Here is a 13215-nt window from a genome sequence, read left to right on the forward strand (position 1 = left end):
ATGCAAGTGGTGACAGACTTACCAACTGGGCGAAACCCAGGGCCGACGCTTTCATTAGAGAACTAGGTGGTCGCCTAGAGCACCAACACTTGGGAGCCTGTGCGACCCCTACGGTCGCCTGTGTAAGCAAAAAAGAAGGAAGCTCTGCGGCTGCCCAGCTGTCAGGGAGAGTCCTTGACCGGAGGCTACGAATTCTCTGAGGCCCAGTTAGCAGGGTACCTGCCCACTAGCTGACACCATTGAGCAATGGCCGAGACTCCTGCCCCCTGACCCAGGGGCTGTGAATGCTGCATCCCCAGCGCCAGCCAACCTGGACAGCAGAAGACATAACCCGGCAATCAAAACCAAGTCCCTCCGCGTGGCAGTGCATAGCACTTAGCACATGCCACTGGGCCGGCCCAGGCAGGCAGTGTAAACTTCTTTAATTTTTTGACTCCCATTCTCATGCCTTAGTTTTCTGTGTTGCAGGCTCCCCAGGAATGCCTGGAAAACCTGGCCGAGATGGTGCTGCTGGTATTCCCGGAGAGAGAGGCTTCCCTGGTCCACAGGGACCACCAGGTCCTCCGGGACCCCCTGGCCCTCGTGCCCCGCCTGGACCAACAATTTCCCGAATCTATGACCACAGTAAGTACATCTGAAATCTTAAATGCAATTGTGCAGGATCACCAGTCTATAGTTTCCTAGGTCACCTCTGAAACCCTTTTTAAAAACTGGCATTACATTGACCACTCACCAGTTCTCAGGAACTGTTCCTGTTTGAAATGATGTTTCAGATTACTAGTAACAGGTTTGCAATTTCATGTTTAAGTTTTTTTTAGGGATGGATGCCATCTGGTGCTGGTGATTTGTTATTTTTTAGCTTATCGATTTGATTTATTACATCCTCCATTATTACAGAAATGTATTTTAGTTGCGCAGAATCATCACTGTCAAAAAATGTGTCCCAACGTCTTCCTCAGTAAAGACCAAGGCAAAGAACTGATTCAGTTTTTCTGCTATTTCCTTATCCTCCTTGAACAACTCTTTTGCCTCTTGGTCATCTAACAGCCTAACTGACTCCCTCATAAGCTTTTTGCTTCTAATGTATTTGAAAAAGCTTTTATTAGTAAATTTGTCTCTCTGACAACTTTTTTTCTAAAATTCTCTTTTGGCCTTGTCATATTACTGTTTTACATTCAACTTGCTTTTACTTAAGTTCTTGCCTATTTTCTTCATTTGTATCTGCTTTCCATTTTTTCAACAATGCCCTTTTGGCTTTACCTCCTGCTTTCTCCTCACCATTGAACCATGCTAGCAGTTGTTTGCTCTTTTTGAATGCATGGCTTACATTTTATCTGGGTTTCCAAGATGGTATTTTTAAACAATGTCCACACCTCATGCAAGCTTTTAACCTGTGCAACTGCTCTGTTTAGTTTTTTCTTTTTTCTTTTTTCTTTATTCAGTTTCAAATAATGTACAAGAATAATCTTGGTACAGAAAAAGAAAGGTGATGCATATTTAAATCTAGAATAAACAAGCAGATTCACCAAGGTAATACAACATCACCAACTACAATACGGGATCCGATTACACAATTCCAGGAAACCAAAAAACAAGAAGTTAATAACAGCACTTCAATAACGGGGATAACGTTACCAATAAGAATCTTTACGTGACCTATCTAGGGAGTCATACAAAGGCAGCAGTCCAGATTCAATTTGTTGAACAACCTTATCACTTATAAAAAGAGTTACTTGAGAAAGCAAAAAGAAAATATATGAAACATCTTTATATTTGACATAGCACTTGCAAGGAAATTTTAATAAAAAGAAAGCCCCAATTTGTAACACTCTAGGTCTTAGTAAAAGAAACTGTTTCCTTTTCTTCTGAGTCTGTCTCTACACATCAGGGAAAACCCTAATCTTAAGATGTAAAAAAGTCTCAGTGTGATGTCTAAAAAACAATCTAAGAACCCAGTCATTGTCCGATTACAAAACAAATGTCACTATCAAAGTTGCAGGTTCAGCCTGGTTACTATCCGAGGTCTCCAAAATATCAGAAATATACAACTTCGATGGTTCTAGTGGCTTCATATCTTGAGCGCAAAATTGCACTTCATTTTCTATTTTAAAGGGAGGCAAATAATTTAACTTTTGATACCGGAGGAACCACCTGATCAGGGATCTTAGCACCTCAGTCAAGTATCTTTAAAACATATCTTTTGGGGGAATATAGAATACTTTGGGGAAATTATTCAAAATTCAAATTTTTCCCACATATTGAATTCTCTAAAATCTCAAGCTTATTTTGGAGCAATTGATTCTTTTTTATTAGGGATTCTTGACATGTGACATTTCTTGTTTGATTTCCTCAGTTTGCGGAGACATCAGATTTTTAGAAGTTTCCAAAACATGCATCCTGTTTTCATTGTCATTACATTTAGGCACTAAAGAATTTAACTGTGCTGTGATTGAAGTATCAAGGCCTTCAATAGCTTCCCAAATTGACTCCAGTGTTATCTGAGTGGGTCTTACCAATGAAAACTCCATAAAGGTATTCAAGGCTTCCAGAGCAGGTATTGAAGAGGATAGAAGACTTCCTACCTCTGTCTTCTGCCTTCCCAAGGCTGATGAGCTAACAAACACTGCAGAGAGAGAGCACAGCCAGCTTCGGCACCCTCGCCCTCAGAGGCGCGCTCCCTGCCCGGAACTCGGGGCTATCGACATCATCAGCCAGCGCCCGTTCCATCCGCGCGCCCGGGGCCTTGGATTACAGAAGGGTTTGCTGACAAGATTCTTTCGAAGGGGGCGAAGAGGTGGATGAGCCCAGGGAGAAACGCGTGCAACTTCCTCACGTTCACCCCTCTCGCCCCACCGGCTCCTCCTTTTAACTTTGTTCTAATTTTTTTCATTCTGTCATAGTCTCCCTTTCTAAAGTTAAATGCTACTGCAGTGGTTTTATGTAACGTTCTCTCTCCAGTGGTGATGTCAAATTTGATTATCTTATGATCCACCACAGCAACCCCTTGCAGCAGGGCCTTTAACCATGCTGCCTGTCTTTCCCATATCACTGCATGCAAGAGCCCGGGCTGCATGCCAGCCATGCTACTTAAATCTCCTGGGGCCGCTGTCTGTTTCAGTGCCAGATTGCACGTGCTATGTGGCTGGCCACAAACTAGACCTGAACACACACACACACTGCGTTTTATAGATTATAGTGGGATTCTTATTGATTTTTTTAGGCTGTTTACGAATGGGAATCTTTGAATTGTGCTTTTAAATTGTTGTAAGCTGCTTTGAGCTATGCTTTGGGATTGACAAGGTAGGGTATAAATCTAAATAAATGTAATGAGTGATGCTGTTTCAGGTCGGGAGAAGTGTATGATAATCTTGTCTGGCTAGGAGTGCTGTGTGATAACATGAGTGGAGAAGAAGGGTAAATGCGAATTGGTTGTTTACTCATTCAAAACCTACATTGGTAAGGAGCACATTTGAAATAAATCGGAGAAAATATGTTTTCACTTAAGCTCTGGAATTCATTGCCAGAGGATGTGATAAAGGCAGTTGCTGGGTTTAAGAAAGGTTTGGACAAGTCCTTGGAGGAAAAGTCCATAAACCGTTATTAACTAGGTGGACTTGGGGAAAGCCACTTCTTATTCCTGAGTGTTAGCAGCATGAGATCTATCCATTATTTGAGATCCCTCCAGATACTTGTGATTTGGATTGGCCACCATTGGAAACAGGATGCTGGGCTTGATGGACCCTCGGTCTGACCCAGTATGGCATGTTCTTATGTTCGTATGGTTAAGAGGAGCATGTGATAATGTGCAGTCCCGTCTGTGGTCAGAAGATTGTCAACATTCAGTTTCACATTTTATTTTCCTCCTCCATAAAATTCTGATACAGAGCCGAGATCTGTTTCTACTTTTCTCTCCTAGAAGGAATTTCCCTGGCCCCTGCCTCTGTAGCTGAAGGAACAGCCCAGCACAGACACAGGGACCTTAGGATAAGTGGGGAAAAAAAAAGAAAAGGACTGGAAAAGATGAATAATATTTTTTCTGATTTCTGTTTGACAGAAGAAAAATTCTTATTTCCGGGGTCTCTTGGGAACTCTGCTTGCCTTCTTCTCACTGCAGGGGCCCCGGGATCTCTGTGTAAGTCCTCTTCAGCACAGTCTTCCTGGCCCTTTGCCTCTGGTTGTAAGACAGGCAGCTTTAATATATACCAAATGAGTCAGGGAAGCCCTGGGAGCGATGCCAAGACCCAAGCAGGGCCTCTGGCTCTGAGCTACCCAGCTCGTGCACTTTAGAATGGGTTTGCTTTCACTTTATGGGCCCCTCGCAGCCTCTGCTGGCCTACAAACAGCAGACCGGGGAACCTCTGCCAAGCAAGGGCAGAGAATCCCCCTTCTCAGTCGCCCACTGCAGGTGTTGCCTCGTGCATGTTTATACGTTCACCCACCTCGCGGGCTTCTCCTGTTACACGGCCACCTCGCGTGTTTCCTTCACTATGCTTCCATCTCGTGCACTTGCTCCTGCTGTGTGTGTGCTCCTCGTGCGCTTCTCTGTTAAACATTCGTCTTGCATGCTTCCTCCTGTTGCCACATATCTCTAGCACTTCCTCCAACGCATTTGCCTCACGAGCAGCTGAGCGCTAGCCTGTAGCCGTGTATCTAGGCTGTGGCCTGCCCCTCTCTCCTACATCTTGCACCTCACCTGGACTGTTGCTTCTCCTGCTGTACCTGCACTCGGGTATTCTCCTTCCCCTTCCCCTGTGCTCTCATCTTCGTCTCCCTCCACCACCCCCCAAACCCTGCTCTTGCTTGTCACTCTGCACTTGTGTTCCCCACTTCTCTTATGCGCCAATACTGCCCCTCCTCCTCTCTGCAGTGATACCGCCACCCTTCTCCTGAACGGTCCTGGTGCAAGATTCCTGGGGAAATGCACAAAGCCTCCGTAAAGGCAGAAGATAGGTAGATGCGTAAAGGTGACCAGAGAGAAGGGAGAAATGCAGAAACAGAAGCAAGTTTCTTACACGCCGCCTCCGGCCTCCAGCATCCCCCGGCCCTGGCATTCTGCGTTTTGCCAGAGCCTCTTAACACATTCAGCAAATGAGGATCAGCAAATTCACACAGCTGTCTAGCAGACCTCTTGGAAATCCCTGGTAGTGGTGAAGGCCTTGGAGAATAGGTTCTTCCTGTGAGCTGGATCACAATACCACTGCCTCCTCCCCTGCCCTAATCACTGCACATAACAAAGACCACACCTGTGTGCCCCCCCCCCCCCCCCCCCCCCCCCCCCCCCGGCAGGACGAGGCTGGTGCATCCCAAGTGGCAAAATGTTCCGTGGCAAAATGTACAAAGTGTTTTGTACCTACAGCATGCCTAGACAGTGATGCCAGGGACAGCGGTTTCTTACCCCGGCCTCTTTCATCTCTCTATTATTTCCTCTCTTCGTGTGTTATCGTTATTTCACCACGGTCCCTAAATACAGGGCATCTATGGACCGTTAATGCCCTTTTTCCAAGAATCGATGGCCGTTCTAAGGTTGATTTAAAAATAAGAAACAGTAGACATGAATGTTTCAACACCCAATTCAGTGGAGCCTGGTGTTTCTAGGCAATAATGTCCCTTGAACAGAGTACAACTCAGCATCCTGATTAACTTATATTTAGGCTCTTTCTCCCTCCTTTGATACAATATTACTAATATAAAGTTTGGCTTTCTTTCTTTTTTTTTCTCTTCTGATAGTAAGGATGCACTATAGGAACCTGGGTCTGACTTGCATTAATGGAGGTCAATGTAAGGCAAGTGCACTATGGCAGCCTGGGTCTGACCTGCCATTACTGCAGGTCATTGCTGGACAGCTGCACTATAATAACTTGGGTATGACCTGCATTATTAGAGGACGCTGTTGGAACACTGCAGTATAATAACCTAGGTCTAACCTGCCTTACTGGACATCACTATGGGACAGGTGCACTGTAGTTATCTGGATCTGATCTGCATTACTCCTGGTCACTGTAGGACAGGTGCACTATAGTAACCTGGGTGTAACCTGTGTTACTGGAAGTCACTGTAGGACAATTGCAGTATAGTTACCCAGGCCTGACCTGCATTATTGGAGGTCACTATAGGACTGTTGCACTATAGTAACCTGGGTGTAACCTGTGTTACCAGAGGTCACTGTAGGTCAATTGCAGTATAGTTACCTGGGTCTGACCTGCATTATTGGACACCACTGTTGAATAAGTGCATTATAGTAACCTCATTGTGACATGTGTTACTGGAAGTCACTGTTGGAAAGTTGCACTATGGTAACCTGGCTGAGACCTGCATTAATGGAGGCCACTGTTGAACAGCTGCACTATAGTATCCTGAGTGTGATCTGCATTACTGGAGGTTACTATTGATGAGATGCACTAAAGTAATCGGGGTATGACCTGCATTATTGGAGGTCACTGTTGGACAGTTGCACTACAGTAACTTGGGTCTGACCTGCATTACTGGAGGTCGCTGTTGGACAACTGCGCTATAGTAACCTGGGTCCTACCTGTGTTACTGGAGGTCACTGTAGGGCAGGTGCACTATAGTAACTTTGCTGTGACCTGTGTTACTGAAGATCACTCTTGGACAGGTGTGCTATAGTAACCTGGTTGTGATCTGCATTAGTGAAGGTCACTTTGGAATAGGTGCACAATAGTAACTTGGGGCTGACGTGCATTACTGAAGGTCATCTCGAGACAGATGCACTATAGTAACCTGCATCTGACCTGTATTACTGAAGGTCACATTGGGACAGGTGCAGTATAGTAACCTTTCACCTGCATTACCAGAGGTCACTGTAGTACCATTGCATTATGGTGACTTGGGCCTCACCTGCATTACTGGAGGTGTTAAGCCGAGTGTGACCTCTGTTACTTTTAATCACAGTTGGACAGGTGCTCTGTAGTAATATGCTTTTGATGTATGTTGCTGTAACAGGTGACCCGCTACTTTCCAACACCTTCATTGAATCAGGGGGAACTGGATTACAGGGGTCTCCTGGCCCACCAGGCCCACCTGGAGCAGTGGGTAAGTTACCTATCATCTCTCAAGCACGCAAACTCGGGAAGGCTGATATTTAGATGCTACTTTAGCAAGGTAAATAGGGCCTTATCTTTCTAATTGGCAGCCACTCGATATACAGCTATGTTCAGTGGCTGCCACTTAGCCGATTATCTTGGGGATGGGCAATGGTAGATAGGGGCGGGGTTACTTATCCGGTTACCTTAATCGGATAAGTGCTAATTTGGACTTATTCAGTTAAATTTAGATTAAGTTATACCTGCTCAATAGCAGGTCTGTAGTAACTTAGGTAGCCAGATATGTTTGAATATTGGGCCCCTAAAGTCTATGGCAATGAACTTGTAAGAATGTACTAACTTAGTAAATCTTTTCTTCCTTTCCTTTCAGGCCCTCAGGGGCCAGTCGGGTTCCCAGGCCCTCCTGGACAGAATGTGAGTTGAAGTTTTTCCTGTTGGACAGATTATCATGTTCCTTCTGTTTGGTTTTTTTAACTCTAATTTTATTCTGATTTACTTGATGGACCTGCATCCCAATCAGTGAAGGAGGGCCCTGGATCCCTCAGGGTGTAATGGAGGCCAGATTCAGTGCAGCCGTTTGGTCACGGCGCCGCTTATATTCTTCGGCCCAAGGCTTTGTGTGCGGTTGAATTGTCCTGTGAATTTGACACGGACAGAGATGCCCAGCTCAAGATGGGAGGTTTTAGGCCACTCCTGACAAACCTGCCGCTCTAGGATACCTATGGGCTGATTTCAGGTGCTAGACCCAGGCAATGTACCTGGATGTCAGAACTGGCCAAACGTCTCCCTCCTGGAACTGAATCACTTGGCAGCTCTGGACGGAGGATCCCATCCTAGTGTCCTTCCTGGTGTACATTGTATGAGTCCATGGATTGCTGGTGTCCTCCTTCCTAGTCTTCTCCCAGCTTGGTTTTGCTTCTGCTGCTTACCTCTGGCTGGAAGGAAGCCAGGGAGAAGGCATGTCTGGGGTTTTACAGCCCTTTTCTTAGCAGGAAAAGCCTGCCATTACATCTCTGACTGGGTTCAGATGGAAAGGTGAATCGCCTGGCCCTGTCTCTATCTGGTTTGCCTTTCTGGCTCACTCTTTCGGTTCTTCTTTCCATTTCATCCTGCTACCACATTCCCGTCCAGCTCTTACAGGTGGGTTGTTTTCCCCTATGGAGGCAGAGCACCCTTTTTCTTGTAATAGAGGGCGGGGCAGCCGAGAAAGCTCCAGTGTGCTTTGCCTGCAGCAGATGATAGGACTGAACCCTGGGGGAGCAGCTTTCATGCAGGCACTGGGTCAGCTACTGGTTTCTACTCGCGGTGTGAGCCCACCCTTTTTTGGGGTCCCGGTCCCAGAGGGGACTAGGGTGGGGCATTTTTTTTTCTCCTTATAAAACAAAAAAAGAAGACTCGTTTTTCTTTATTCTTTCATTGTTGCTGTAAGGAGAGAATCTGTCTGTCTTCCCTCCTCCTCCCCCTGCTCCTCCCCTGCAGCTGCCCTAAGGTTCGTTTAATAACAAAAAAAACCCGAGAAAGTCGCTACGTGCTGCCAGAAGGTACTAGCATAGCGACAGGCTGCTTTTTTGCGTAAGATCTACTCCCGGGGCAGAGAGGCGACAGCAGATGAGCGACTGACCTGTTGGTCAAAAGTGTAAGTGCTTGCGAGGGGAAAGGAGGTAGTCGGTCATGGAGTTCTTGTGGCTGAGGGCCTCATGGAGTTTGGCCGCTGCTGTGATTCTTGCGGCTGCTGCTACTTTACTGCTGCCACAGTTGGGTCTTTCTGTTCGGCCTGCATTCTCTCTGCAGAGGTCCCAGGGTAAACTTCTGCTGCTGTTAATTTGGCAGCCTCCGCCTTGGCGGGGAAGGCTTCAGGGGAGGTTGTGGCTCCTGTGATGGAGGAGGCCTCAGGCATACCAGTTCTGGCAGGAAAGGCGGCCATGTTAGATCTTCCTCCTGCAGGTCCTTCAGTCTCTCTTCATGAGTCTTCTGGGCCCAGATCAGGTTCTACTGATCCCTCTGGTTTTCCTGCCCATGGAAATGGCTTTAAATCAGGCTTCTCTGGATCAGGCCTCGGATTCTGGAGAATTTTCCCCTGAATTCTTTCAGTTCCTTCACAAGGCTTTCTGTGCCATTCAAAATCATGATGTGAATTTTCCTTTCCCCTTCCTGAGGCTCTGGTGCTCAGCAAACACTCTAAAGAGACAGCAGATTCCCCTGTTTCGGATTGGGGAGAGGTCCCTGAGGATTTTGAGGATCTCCTTGTTTTGGTAAGTGGGGATTCCACAGAGGAAGGCCAACTGCCTTCAGAGAGGGAAGATGATTCTGTTGTATGGATGTTTTGAAGGGATGAGATTTCTGCGCCAATTGATCAGGTGGCTGCCTGTCTCAGGATAGCAGATGATAGGTTTGAGGAGGATCCTGTTTGGGATCCTATTATTAAGGGAGTCTGCAAGGCCACAGAGGCTTTTCCTTTACACTCTGAATTGGAAGTAATGATTCTGGCTGAATGGAAGACCCCTGAAAGTGGTCTTTAAAGAGATAATCTTCTCAAATTATACCCACTTCTTGCAGAGGTGGTTAAGCAGCTGTTTCAGACTCCTTGGGTGGATGCCTTGGTTACTGCTGTTATTAGGCATGCCACTATTCCAGAGGAGAGCAGTACTTCCCTGAAAGATCCTCAGGATAGGAAGATTGAGATCCCTCTGAAGCATTTATTTTCTTCCTTGGCTTTGTGGTGGCTTTGTGGTTTAAGCGCTTTTGCCCTGGATTCATCAACTTCCGGAAAATGAGGATGCAGCTAGAATGGAGTCAGCTGCCACCTATATAGCAGATGTCTTGTATGACCTTCAGGTGTCTTTCCAGTCCATGGCTTCGGAGGTGGCTGCCTGAAGGCTCCTCTGGTTTTATAACTGGGCTGCGGATTCTTGGTAACTGGGCAGGTTTTCTTTTAAAGGAAAACTCTTGTGTGGTGAACACTTGGAGCAGCTGATGAAGAATCTCGGGGATCTTAAGCTTCAGAGACTCCCTGAGGATAAATCCCAATTGTTCTACAGGTCTTCCAGAGGTCCAGCTCAGTTTCGAGAGTCAAGGCAGTATAGACCAGGTAAGCAGTCAAATTCTTTTTCCTACCGAGGATCCTAAGCTGTTAGAAGAAAAAGTCAGTCCTTTTGTGAATTTCAAAAGCCCAGGTCTGACTCTGCAGCCTCCTCCAAAACTGACCGCCCTTCCCAGTGAAGCGTGGCAGGCTCACTCTTTAGCTGTTTCAGTGGGCGGTCGCTTACAGCACTTTTACGAGGAGTGGGCTCGAATGACCTCTGATCAGTAGGTGTTAGAGGTGATTGGTTGCAGTTATGTTTTGAAGCTTTTCACACCCATTTCCTATGCCTACATGATCTTTTCCTGTGCTTGGTTGACCAAACAAAGGACAATTGGAGAAACTCTGAAGAGCCTTCAACTGCTGCAGGCAGTGGTTCCAGTTTCTTTAACTAAGCAGAGCCTCGGCCGATATTCAGTTTATTTTTTTGTTCCCAAGAAATTCAGTAGGGATGTGCATTCACTTCTTCTGTTCAGCACATATGTGCATACCTCACCAATTTTCTTGTCCTTTTTGTTCCTCCGACTTAATATCGCCAAGATATTAAGTCGGAGAAAGTACACTTTTTAGGCTGCTCAGAAACTAATGCCTGCTTATTTTTTTCTGAGGATAAAAATGTACGCATTTTTTTTTTTTAATCAGGGGAGAATAGCTAATAGTCTCATCAACATGCATTTGCATGTGATTGAGTGCTGTTAGTTTCGTGGGGGGTTGGATGCGTGTTTTGGTGTGCGGAGCGCACTGTATTGCAGCGGCCTAATAGTCTGGCTTTGCTACTTCCCACCTGTAAGGAATGGACAGGTCTAGGGTAGCAGGATGAAATGGAAGGAGAAATTTTTACCTGTTAATTTTCTTTCCAAAAATCCTGCTACACCAGTCCAGGACCTTCCCAGGAAGTTGGGCCTCTCTTGTTTCATGGATGCCTGTGAAGTTAAATCTTCTATATATGTTCTAGGACGTGGGCCTCTGTTCGCTCTGTTGTTGTCCTCCTTCTGTCCTTCCTGTTGTGTCTCTTCTTTTTCTTCAGGGGCCAGATTTTCTTCCCGAACTCTTTTGGGGTTTTTTTCTTGATATTTCCAAGTTCAAGGTTTACTGTTTTTGCTGCTTTGTCATGAAAATACTTGATGTTTCTCTGCTGCACCACCTCTAATGATGATGTTGCAAGAAAAAGCAATAGACTCGATGTAATAAGCTGTGGTAAACCTGCCACGGGTTTTCCCGTGCTAATCTTATGCATGATTGTAAAAAACACATGGCTGGTTTACCACAAGTCCATGCTAATGCAATGCAAAGGAGGTAACAAACTATTCATGGGCACTGCAGAGAGCCGTGCTGGCGTTAGTGCGGGTTTTTTTAAGCGGGTTTATTCGTGTGTGGGTCAGGGTAGGAGTTAAGTTTAAGCGCTTGGCTGGGGGGGTCGAAGAATTAAGCAGCCGAAGGCAGAAGAGAGGTTGGAGAAGGAACAGGCACATGTCAGAAGGGCTGAATGCTGACCCCGGCTTCACTTTTACCTTGCACGTCGCTGCATTGTGAAACGTGCAGTTGCTGCTGCACCCTTGAACAGGTAACTCCTGACGCCGTGGCCGGCTGCATCTGGGTGACAGTCTTGCCGCTGAGCGGGGAAGTGGGAGGCTCTGAGGCAAATGCAAGCCTTGCCGTCTAAGTTCCGTCTTTCAAAGCTTCCTTGTGCCCTTTTATAGCCCCTTCCAAATCTCTGCTGCATTTTCCCTGCTCACTGGATGCCATTACAACTCCCACGCGGTCAGAGATGGATCATGACGAGGTTAGACATTGCTCTACCCACCTTCAGCCCCACTCCCGGACCACTAACTCACTACTGTCTTATGAAAGGGGAAGGCTTTCAACCGAGAATCAATCACAGGTCACCACATTAATGCGGGTATATGTGCGGTTTATTGCGTAGGGCCTTCTGCGTGGATATATCTTTTGTGCATATTTTCTGTGCATATCTCATTTGCAAGCCGCCCCTTTATTACATCCCACGGAGGCACTGCTTCTGCCATGCGTGCTAAAAAAATTACGCACTAAAAAATAGTGTGGATTTCACCGCGGGTCTTACTGCAGCGGCTCCAGTGTGCTCTGCCTCCATCTGCTGATAGGGGGAAACAAACCACCAGTGAGGACTGGACTGGAGTAGCAGGATTCATGGCAAAAAATACAAATAAACAGGTAAAAATGTCTCCTTATCTCTGCCACACTTTCCTTGTTTCTCTCCGTTGGTTTCTCATGGTCACTTGATCCAAGTCTTTCTTGCTTACTCGCTTGCTCTCTTCTCCTGTCTTCTCCCTGTGATGGTCTGCGTATGTCTGTCTGAAATTCTCTGTGCCTTGCTTTTTTCCTGTCTGCATCTTAAGGTCTAGCGGTTACATCTCTTCCTTTCTGGCTCCTCATGTCTTCCTGAGAAGACCTGGCACTGCGCAGTCACATCCATGCAGCTGTCTGTCCCATCATGGTTACATGGCTAAAAAAGAAAAGTTTTCAGGCCAGCGAGGCGATGGGGATAAGGGGAAATGGGACTGATGAGAGGCTGAGCCATTCTCAGCTGTTATGCTGACCATTGATGCCATTCATATACTGTTCTTCTTACCACTCCATAGGGTTTACCTGGCATAGCTGGAACACCTGGAACTGAAGGCCAACGAGGGGAGAAAGGAGACAGAGTGAGTCAGACCCTCTCTTGCTTCTGCTGGGTGCATCTAAGAGATTTGCAGTTAAGGGGGAGATTCTGAATCCTTCTGATTTCAGATAGATGGAGACCATCCACAAGATCAGTCCAGGCAGACCGAGGCAAGCGCTGACGGAGAGAGACACAGACAGAGAGACATGTAGTGACAGACAGACAGACACCGGCCCACAGACACAGGGAATTCCTGAAAGAAACTCTTTTTACCACAATGCAAGTATTGAGGCAAGAACTAGCAGTAACTTGAGAGATTGAGATTGTACCCAACATACCCTGGCTTATAAGTGAGGTTTCTTAATGGGTATGTTCTGCGCACACCATGGCATTACCCCAGGAGCTACAGGTAGATACCATTCGAGGCAAAGACACTG

General features: G+C 46.4%; 1 protein-coding gene across 4 annotated transcripts in view; it reads left to right on the forward strand.

The window, feature by feature from the left end:
• Window positions 1–13215, forward strand: part of LOC115073549 (EMI domain-containing protein 1-like) — a 231785-nt gene that overhangs the window by 194587 nt on the left and 23983 nt on the right. For all 4 annotated transcript variants that reach the window (XM_029572076.1, XM_029572077.1, XM_029572074.1 and 1 more), the window contains exons 8-11: window positions 469–624; window positions 6961–7050; window positions 7432–7475; window positions 12759–12821. In XM_029572076.1, the coding sequence (XP_029427936.1) occupies window positions 469–624; window positions 6961–7050; window positions 7432–7475; window positions 12759–12821 (353 nt within the window). The remainder of the gene's footprint in view (window positions 1–468; window positions 625–6960; window positions 7051–7431; window positions 7476–12758; window positions 12822–13215) is intronic.

The sequence above is a fragment of the Rhinatrema bivittatum genome, chromosome 11, assembly GCF_901001135.1.
Source record: "Rhinatrema bivittatum chromosome 11, aRhiBiv1.1, whole genome shotgun sequence".
In the NCBI taxonomy this organism is placed as follows: Eukaryota; Metazoa; Chordata; class Amphibia; order Gymnophiona; family Rhinatrematidae; genus Rhinatrema; species Rhinatrema bivittatum.